This window comes from Carlito syrichta, unplaced genomic scaffold (assembly GCF_000164805.1).
Source record: "Carlito syrichta isolate Samal-C Ts95f unplaced genomic scaffold, Tarsius_syrichta-2.0.1 Scaffold153566, whole genome shotgun sequence".
NCBI lineage: Eukaryota > Metazoa > Chordata > Mammalia > Primates > Tarsiidae > Carlito > Carlito syrichta.
Window position 1 is genome coordinate 166206 of NW_007097662.1, and position 9834 is coordinate 176039.

The 9834-nt window shown below is 54.6% G+C and overlaps 2 protein-coding genes across 2 annotated transcripts in view; one reads left to right on the forward strand and one right to left on the reverse strand.

Annotated features, from left to right (window-relative positions):
• Positions 1-815: 815 nt before the first annotated feature.
• CA7 (carbonic anhydrase 7) overlaps positions 816-9834 on the reverse strand; it is a 9222-nt gene continuing 203 nt past the window's right edge. The window contains exons 2-7 of the mRNA XM_008050649.2: positions 6907-7104; positions 3796-3914; positions 2914-3009; positions 2746-2808; positions 2068-2223; positions 816-1584 (exon numbers count right to left, since the gene is read on the reverse strand). Of these exons, the coding sequence (XP_008048840.1) occupies positions 1462-1584; positions 2068-2223; positions 2746-2808; positions 2914-3009; positions 3796-3914; positions 6907-7104 (755 nt within the window). The 3' untranslated portion in view covers positions 816-1461. The remainder of the gene's footprint in view (positions 1585-2067; positions 2224-2745; positions 2809-2913; positions 3010-3795; positions 3915-6906; positions 7105-9834) is intronic.
• Positions 9537-9834, forward strand: part of NAE1 (NEDD8 activating enzyme E1 subunit 1) — a 40781-nt gene continuing 40483 nt past the window's right edge. The window contains exon 1 of the mRNA XM_008050648.1: positions 9537-9659. The gene's annotated coding sequence lies outside the window, so the exon portion shown is untranslated. The remainder of the gene's footprint in view (positions 9660-9834) is intronic.

Here is a 9834-nt window from a genome sequence, read left to right on the forward strand (position 1 = left end):
CTCAACTGTGAGCTCTCTGGACTTGGACTGGGACCAGGGTTAGGAAAAAGAAGTGTTTAGGGTGCAAATGTAAGGAGGCATTCATTCTTGTGGTTGCGCAAATGTCCCCGGAGGGTATGTGCCTCCTTAAATTATCATTCCGGGGCCCACAAAGATTGTATGTCCAACATGGTCAGCACCTCCCCAGGGTTCCCAATCCCTGTGAAAGCCTCACTCTCTGCCCAGGGACATACCTCAGACTCCTCTCTCTCACACAGACCGCCAAATACTGTCTTTTTGGCTCCACCTTCTAAATCTCTCTCATCCAACCCTCTGCCTTTCACCTCCACCACCCTGTCCCCTCCCTCCTGGACTCCAGCTCCCACTTCTTCCTTGCTGCCATTCCTGTCTGCCCATCCACAGTCCACAGGTGTCTTCCCCATTTGCAGACCTGCCCCTCCCCTACCACAAACCCTTGATAACTCCCCAGTAGCTTGAGGAGAGAGTCTCAGGCCCTCTCCCAGGGCTCTAGCCCCAGCAATCCTTTTGAGTCCCAAAACCACACAGGGCTCTCCCTCACCTCTGAGCCTGCACAACTGCCTTCCCTCTGCCTCAAACATGCTCTTCTCTTCTCTCTACCTTGGAAAGCTCCTGGAATTTCATTTCTTCACCAAACAAGATAGTCTTCCCACTCCTCTGCTCCCGTAGCCCCTGCCCTGCCCTTTGTGTAATTCTCACCTACTCAGTACCCACATCCTTCCCAGATACTATGCCTGACTCTCCCCAATTGCTCCTTGAAGCCTAGAACTTGACACAGCACAGGTACTCAGTTGGTATTCGTTGCATGGATACGTGAATTTATTAATTAGACATGGATGGATTGTCATGTAGTGGCTTTGGTGGCTGGGTGGGAACAAGGGGAGATACTACATAAGCTGTAGCCAGGATCTGTCCGTGGCAGCAGGTGGCTGGAAGGAGAAGGCCACATCACCTCCAGCAGGCTGGGTGCTGATTTTAATGGCCTGGCAGTGAGGTGGGTGCATGGCAGAGGCCTGCAGAAGAGGTAATGCCGAGAGGGCAGCTCTGCCCACCTCTAATTATTGCTTGAGTCTTTCTGGCAGTGCCAGCTGCCTGCCCCAGGAAGCTCGGTCTTATCCGTCACAGTGTGAGCTCTGGGTAGGCTGCTGCACAGCCAGTGGGGAAGACAAGAGGAGGTTCCCAGGGCCTTCTGATCTCAGGGAACAGAGGCGGCCCCGGGCTTGGACCCTGCACAGCTCCTGTCTTTCCTGTCCCCAGGGCCGTTAAAGGGTGCTCCAGACTCAAGGGTCCCATCAAGAAGCCTCCAGGGTAGCCAGGAAGCAAGATGACTGAACGGGGTTCACAGCACCCCCCAGGCAGGGAGCCTCAGGTGGTTTGGTGTCTGCTGACATGGAAGCCCTTGGGAAGATGGTGTCCTTGTGGCCAGCTGGGCAGGTGGGCAGTTCAGGCCTGGAAGGAGGCCTTGACCACACGGCCCTTCAGTGGCTGTGGTGGCCGAAAGTTGTTCACCATGTGGATCCTCTCATCGTCCTCTGAGGTGAAAAGCAGGCTCCGGAATTTCTCCATCTTGAGAAAGCAAAAGGAATGCTCAGGCCAGAATTGGGGTGCTGGGGTCTGTACAACCCCAGATGCATCATCTGGCATTTCCTGCCCAGCCAGCTCTTCCCCCTCTCTGCCTATTCTTGGGGCTTGCTCCTCCTCTTCCCCACTCATTCTCTTCCTTGGGACCCCCAAACTTATTCACTGAAGGACCCAACCCTGCTTCACCTAGTTCTAGTTCTGAGTCCATCTAGCTAAGATTTATCAGCAAATGTGGCATCCAGATTCCAACACAGTCAGGAGTGGTCCCAGGATCTAGGGATCTCCCCTTCTAGCCTGTGTCTATGTCCTAATGATTAACCAGCAAAAATCTAAACATTTATTTGCAAAAGATGGGAGGGAGCCTTGAAGATGGGACCACAGGCTGTGGGTTGCTGATTGGGAGAGTTGTCCTGCCTAGGGTGCATCCTGAGTGCCGCACCCTCCACCTGGTGCTCTGGGAGGACTCACCTGCTTCTCAGAGATGCAGATTGGCTCCCGGAGCACAATCCAGGTGACACTCTCACTAAGTGGAGGAGTCGTCAGGGAGCCCGGGTAGGTCCAGTAGTGCCGGCTGGCAGGCAGGAGGCACTTGGGGTTGAAGCAGCTGAACTGGGCCTTGGTGCCCTGGGGCAGGGTTGGGGAACCCAGGAATCAGCATAAAGCACTCACCAGGACCAGACCAGCAGCTACCCCACACATTACTATTAGCAGGATTTTGCTTCTCCTTGTCCACTGATGCAAATTGTGGGCAAATGTCTGTGATCCCAGATACCATCTCCCATCCTGGGCTGAGCCCTCTCCACTTGTTGACTTTTATATAAGTTGTGGCTCCTGGAGCTCTTTGGTCACTATGTTCCCTCCCATGCTTTCAGCTGCCTTCAGTGGCACTGCCTGTCAGACCACCATTAATGAGATAAGCATCTTATCAATCCTATATCCAGTCAGGTTGCACACTGGGCACCCAACAGGCCACTGACTCTGATGAAGAACCAGGTGCAGGGCCCTGCATGTGCTGACCCTCCCTGTTGGTCTCAGCAAGGGTCTGCCGGCAGAATGGAGGAGTGGATGGGTCTACTTCATGATCCAACTTTTTCCTCCCACCCCACCAGGCTGCTTGGTGTCAGGGGCATGGACTCCTGGTCTCACCTTAAACCGAACCATGTAGAGTGCATCTGTCAGACGGTTCATACTGGGGTGCTCGTCCCCTGTCTGTCAGGGAAAGGGTATTGTGAGCCCAGCATCCACTATGTTCCAGAACTAGGGGCAGTGCCAGGACTCCCATGCCCCTCCTGGCCCCAGGGAATCAGCACTCACCTCCAAAAAGACACCAACCACAGCCAAGCCATCAGGGGCTGAGGCCGCCTCCCCAAAGGTGCTGTACTTCTTGGCATTCCAATGAACCAGATGCAGCTATAAGGGCAACCAAGGGGCAATGGAGGCTCTTAGCCAGGCTTTTCTCTCTAACTTCCACCAGTTTTTCAGCCTCTATGCAGGAAGGGGAGGCTGTCAATCCTTCCAGGCTTGGAATCCTGAGGGGCCCAGGATAGCCTCTGTGGGCCACAGGCAGCATCCACCCAGCTCTGGGCCCAACCCTTTTTTAAGCTTCAGGGGGTCCTAAGAGGAATCTGGTTTAGGTCCTGCCTTGCAGTAAACTCATGAAAGAGATAATGAACATCCTGCCCGCTGCCTCCCCTGAGGAGGAGGTGCTGAGTCCAAAGACTAAGTCAGGGGTTATCAGATGGAAGCCTTGGGGGAAAGGCATTCCAGGCATAGAGAACAGCACAGGCAAAAGCTTGGCATATGAAGGAGCCAGTGTGAACAGGGGATTGGTCACATGCAGCTCTGTGTGGGAAGCAGTCAGGGGAAAGATGAGGCCAGGCAAGGTCAGTTCATGCATGACCTTGAATGCCAGGCTCAAGCCTTGAAGGGTTGTGAGCAAGGATGTGCTGGTAACTGGATTGATGCAGAAAGTCCTTTAGATAAATCTTTCTGAACGCACAGACCAGGACAGTAACAGACAGGGTTTAGGTGGAAGACCCTGTGCTGGGGACGGCGGGGGCGGGGGGGGTTGGAAGGCATCTCTCCCAAAGGCCCTGGGTGCACTCCTCCTCTCCCTCCCCAGAGCCTCCCCGCAGGCACCAGTCCCACATTTCTTCCCCAAGCAGCAGAGGGGTTCAGGTAGAGGAGGGCCCTTACCTCGCTGGGGAAGGACTTGCCATCCACCGTGTGTTCTGAACCCACATCGTGCTTCTTGCCCCAGTGGAAGTGAAACTGCTTGAGGCGGTAGGGCCCTTCCAGGGGGCCCCCAGTCACCACTGTGGGTAGAAGTGGGGTGTGGAGCAATGGGTAGGAAGGACCCACACAGAACAGCAGGTGGCAGTGCCAGGACAAGGGCAGCAGCCCAAGAAGGAGATATATTTTTCTTTTTTCTTTTTTTGAGTTGGAGTCTCCTTCTATCGCCCAGGCTAGAGTGCAGTGGCACTCTCACAGTCACCGCAGCCTTGACCTTCTGGGCTCAGGTGATCCTTCTGCCTCAGTCTTCCAAGTGCCACCCATGCCTGGCTGATTTTTTGATTTATTGTAGAGACGAGATCTTGCCATGTTGCTCAGGCTGATCTTGAACCCCTGAGCTCAGGTTGGTCTTGAACGAACCTCTGAGCTCAGGCAATCCTCTCGCTTCAGCCTTCCAAAGTACTGGGATTACATGCTTGAGCCACCATGCCCAGCTAGGATATATTTTTCATTTGGAAAATACATTGGGTTGATTGGGCTTGGGTCAGTCCCTACCAGCCCCTTCAACCCTTGAGCCGGGCCAAGCCAGGTGGAAGAGGGGTTTGGGGCTGATACACTATAGCTCTCCATCTAGCCAGCCTCTCCACTCCTGCCCAATTTCCTATGGAGGCTGGGACTCTGCCTCCCAGCACCTGTTACCACTAACAATTAGGCTTCCTGTGTTTGGAACCTTGACCCAGAGCTGAGTCAGAAGGATTATTTTGTTTAGATCTCATAGTAGCCCAGGAGGGACTGAACCTATTATCTGTATTTTACAAAGGAGGAAACTGATGCAGAGAGAAGGTAAGGCTTTTACCCAAGGTCACACAGCAGGGCACTGAGCTGAGATATGAGCCTGGACTGCCTCTGCTTAGAGCCCAAGCCCCTAATCACCAGGTTGCGTTGCCTCCTTAGAACTTTGAGCCTCCCTTAAACTTGTTGCTTCCCCGGAGGCCAGCTCCTGAGGGTCCCTATCTTCCTGGCAGGCCCAGGGGCCTTCAGTGCCATCTTCCCCACAAATGGTCTCTTTGGAGGGCCCTACCTGTGCTGGTTTGTGGCTTTCTCACCTTGATACCTGGTGAGCTGGGGCCACGCATGAGGCCTCCTGGGACTGATAGAATTTCTAGCTGAAAGGGATCTGGAGGTGGAGGGAGCCCCAGCAGGCTTGAATGTGAGCCCCTGGCTCAGGTGACAGACCAGGCTCAGAGTTCCACTAAACCTCTCCATAATGGGTGACCAGGGCAGGGCCTTGCCCCCTGTGGACCCCTCCAACAGGAGGAGGACAGGATAGTCCAGAGGCTGCCTAGCCCTGTCTTATCTGAGAAGCAGAGCCTGTCCTGGCCAATGATAGGGAGTCTGGGTGTGGTGGCTGTGGACAGGGTCCCATCAGGCTGCTCCATCCCTGGGAGGCAGGAGCAGTGGAGCCTGCAGACTGAGAAACCTGATAGGTCTGCGGGGGCCACCCTCTGAGCATGCCCCACCCAGGACCCCATAGTGCGATCTCCTGGAGAGGGAACTCACTCCCTGATCCCTTAGCCTCCTCCCCCTGTTTGGACAACAGAATATGCTGCTGCTCACCGTGCACTCGCTGTGTGTTTAGTACTCTGCTGGCATCAACTCATTTGACCTCCAGAACGATCCACAGTGGGTGATGGCAGAGCCCCAACCATCTCACTCCTCTTACTACTGGCTCCCTGACCCCTAAAGGCTGGATGTTCTGGCAAGAGAAGGAGCCCCAGCCAGACCTGAATGTGAAACCCCAGTTCAGTGACCCAAAGGCATTGTCCCCCGCCCCCTTAAATCTTCCTCCACCCGAGTGACCTCCACTGAGTTACAGATGTCAGAGTTGAGTCCCCACTGCCCTCAGTGCCCTCTGAAGGCTATTAGAAGGGGCACTTATATGAACACTGCTCCTTCATAAACTGTCATCCATGGTCATCTAGAGCCTCACGCCCCCTCCCCAAAGCCCAAAGAGGCTTTTCTTAGAATTCAGTACCAGGAAATGCTTTGACTCTCTCCTGAGGATCAGCTAGACTCCCCTCCTTCTACAGCAAGAATTGTAATTGATCCTCTTTCTCTTTTTTCTTAGCCTATCAGGGTACTCAGGACTAAGTAACTAAGATCACTCATTTTAATTTTAATTTTCCCTTATTTTAGTTTTCGATTTGAAACATAAGTTTCCTTCACTGCTTTCATTGTATTTGTGTGGAGGGGATAAAGAGAGGCAAAGAACCAGTCACTTCCTTACATAAGAAACTCTAGCACATTACCTCCTTGCTCCATTCCACCCCCCACAGACCCAGTCATAAGGACAAAAATCCCTTCCCTGAAGAACACTCCTGAGGCCTCTGCCTAGGAATTTATCATGAAAGAACCTGGACTCTAATCCCAGGGCAAAGAGGCCTTGGAAGAAGCTGCCACAAGTTCCCACTGGCCTCTCTCTAGTCCAAGAGTTGGACCTTGAGGTTGGGGGTGAATTGGAGAGAGAGAGAGAGAGAGACCTTTGGAGCTGGACCAGCCTGGTTCTGGCACTTCCTAGCTCACTGGGCCTTTCTTTGCCCATCTGAGAGATGAGTTCTTGAGAAGAATAAATGAACTGCTTGAGACCTTAGCAAGGGGCCTGGTGCACAGAAATTTCAGCTTCCTTCTCTCTTCCTGCTAGGCTTGGCCAGATTCTGTAGGGGGGAGGGTTTGGTCTTAGGCCACAAAGCAGGTCAGTGATGGGGCAGGGAGTGAAAACAAATCTGATCTGCAATACTGAAGTGTTGGGTACTGAAGGAAGGGAATGAGCATTTCTTGAGCATCTGCTGTATGCCAGCACTATAAACATCAGCCAATTTTTTCCTCTCTATAACCCTAGAGGGTAGGTCTTGTTGCTCCCATTTTATGCGTAAGGAGACTGAGGCTCAGCCCAAGGCTTCACAGCTGGTGAGACTTCCTTACCTAACCACAGCATGCTGCCCCTCCTGAGCCTGCCCGTCACAGGGTTAGGACCCTAGCGGGGACAGGTGCCAGGCTTTGGCAGGGGCCACTTACCGGTTCTGTCATCGCTGTCATTGAAGTCTACCTGGACAGAGTGGCCATTGTTGGTGATGCTGAGGGACATGCAGGCCTCATAGGAAAGGTCCAGTGGCCGCAGGCTGGGCGAGTACACAGCCTGGCTGGATATGATATTGATGGGTGATTGGCGGTCTCCCTGGGCAATGGGATACAGCTTGTGCCAATGCGAGGGGCCTGCAGGTGGGGAGGGGGCAAGGACTCAGCCAGCCAGGATCTCTAGGCTTCAGGCTAAGGACACCCATGGGTGATGATGTCCTTGGCATACTTTCAGGAGTGAGCCCCTGCTTTGGAGCTGCACAGCCTGGAGTTCCAATCCCAGCTCTTCATCTCTCAACCTCCATTTCCTTCTCTGAAATGGGCTCACCAAAACTTACCTCCCAGTGCTGATAGGAGGCCCAGACAGGTAATGCATGGAAGGGAACATGACATAGCAACAGGCTCAGGGATAGCTCAGAGTAGTGAGTCTCCTCCAATCCTCAGCCCCTAACTCCCAACACTAACTCAGGCAGGCTCTAAGTGTCCGAAGTCTCTGATCTGACCCTATCAAGTATATCACCTCTTCCTGCATCGTGGGTAAATTAGTGTTGGTGTCTGTGACAATAATAACAAAAACTTACATCAACCGAGCTTTGGTTCTGTCATACGTATTTGCTACTCATAACCACCTTGTGAAGTAGGAGACAGTGCGATCCCCATTTCACAGATGAGGAAACTGAGGGTCACTCACGCATGTATGCGTGCACATGCACATGCTAGTATAAATGCACAGCATGTGCTTGTACCACCCCCAGCAGCCCTCTCCACGCATATGCCTAGGGCTCTGTGAAGACCTTCATATGTGCGCACATACGTACACAATGACCTGGGCTCACTAGCTCGAGAGCAGCAAAGCCCAGAACAGGCATGTGTACAAACACACACACAGCCTTGCAGACTATATCTGACACACGCATATATACGCTCACACACAAACACCCCCTGTTGGAAACCCAAGTTTGCACGAAGGGACCGCAGCAAAGCACATGCCTATGCACACACACACATACACACCTGCATGCACACCCACAGGCCTCCCACCACCTGCCTCCCAGAGGCTCCATCTGCAGCAGAGAGGCTCAGCATCTCCCTAGGGAACATCCTGAGATGCAGCCTATTTTTAGAGCTACTGCCGGCTGGTGCTTCTCCCCCTTTTTGGCTTCTTAAGTTTTCCCGAGAAAACAGCAGCAGGTGCCGACAGAGCTGTGTCCCCAATGGATGACTCAGAATCGTGGCCCGGCCCCACTGGGTTATTTTTGAAGCCCTGTGAGCACTGCCACATGCTGGCACCTCTGTCCTCTGTCCTTTCCTTCCTCATTGACCCTAGACAGGGCAGTCCAGGTCTGGCTGGGTGTGGGGCAGCTGCCTGAGGGTAGCCGACCCATGGGGCAGGCCCTCCAGGGTATTGGATGCTTGGAGCTGGGGAGCAGGACTAGAAAGAAGGGTTGGAGGCAAGGAATGCAGGCTCTGGGGAAAGCACTCAAATGCTGGCTCAGGCCAGGCACAGTGGCTCATGCTTGTAATCCCTGCACTTTAGGAGGCTGAGGCAGGAGGATCACTTGAGGCCAGGAGTTTGAGACCAGCTTGGGCAACATAGTGAGACCCTGCCTCTCCAAAAAATGAAAAAATAAGTCAGGCATGGGTGGTGCACATCTACAGTCCCAGCTACTCAGGAGGCCAAGGTGGAAGGATCACCTGAGCCCAGGACGTCTGGGTTACAGTGAGCTATGATCATGCCACTGTACTTCAGTTTGATTGACAGAGCAAAACCCTGTCTCAAAAAAAAAAAAGGCTGGCTCAGAGAAGGTGCTGGGGGAAGATGATCTTCTATAGGTTCTGTCAACCTGCCCCTTCTCTGTCTCTCCCTCTCTGCTGGTCTCTGTCACCTCTTACTGAATGTCTCTTTCCAGCTCTTGAGCGCCCAGATCTGGGGTTTCCCTTCCAAAATATGCTCCTTTGTCCTTGGGGTCCTGGAGGGGGCCGGAGACTCACAACACCTTCCCTCTGGTCTATGACAAGTTTCTGGCTCTCCAGACTGCAGTCCAGGACCGCACCCACCCTCACAAAGTGCCTTTCCCCAGAGCATGGGCCTGGGGAATGTTCCCCCTACCACCACCACTTTCTCTTCCTCCACCCCCACCTGCCCTGCACTGATTCCCTTCTGACAGTCTGGATCTCAGGTCCTCATGGTACATCTCAGGGAAATGGGGGAGCCCTTACTCCACATTCCCAGTCCTGCCTGGGAAGAAATGGCCCAAGGGAGCTGACCAGCCCAGACCACCCTCAAGGCGCCCCACCCCCGCGGCTCTCCCCTTCTGCTTTTTCCCCTTCCTCTGAGGCAGGATGGAGGAACTATCTTTCAGGTCAGGACAGGAGGCTGATGTGAGCCACGGGCTCCCACGACTCACACCGGGACATACTCAAACACCCTGTTTGGTGTAGACACTCGGACATACGCGTGCACCGTCAACCGCCCCCTTCCCTTACGTACCAGCTGACGAGGCGGCTCGGACACTTCCGCGGGGAACTCTCCCCGGGGACACCGCGCCCTTGCCCACGCGGAGCCCATCTCCCCTGAGGTCCCCGCACACACGCCGTGCGCGCTCCCCGCACAGACACCCGCGCACAGCGCTTGCCGCGACCGTCCCCCGCTGCCCTGGGCCACCTCCACGCGCTGCGCACGCCGGGGATGAGTGAGTGTCGGGGCCTGGGAGGGAGCGGGCCGCCAGGCAGTGGGGGGCTGCGCGGAGGAGGCGGCAGGACGCGCTCAGCCGCCAGGTCGCTTGCTGGCGGCGGGGGCACCCCGGGCGCAGCGCGGACTTTGCGCCCGGCGCCGGGGGCGACCAGGGTTTGGGCCGGGTTCGGGGG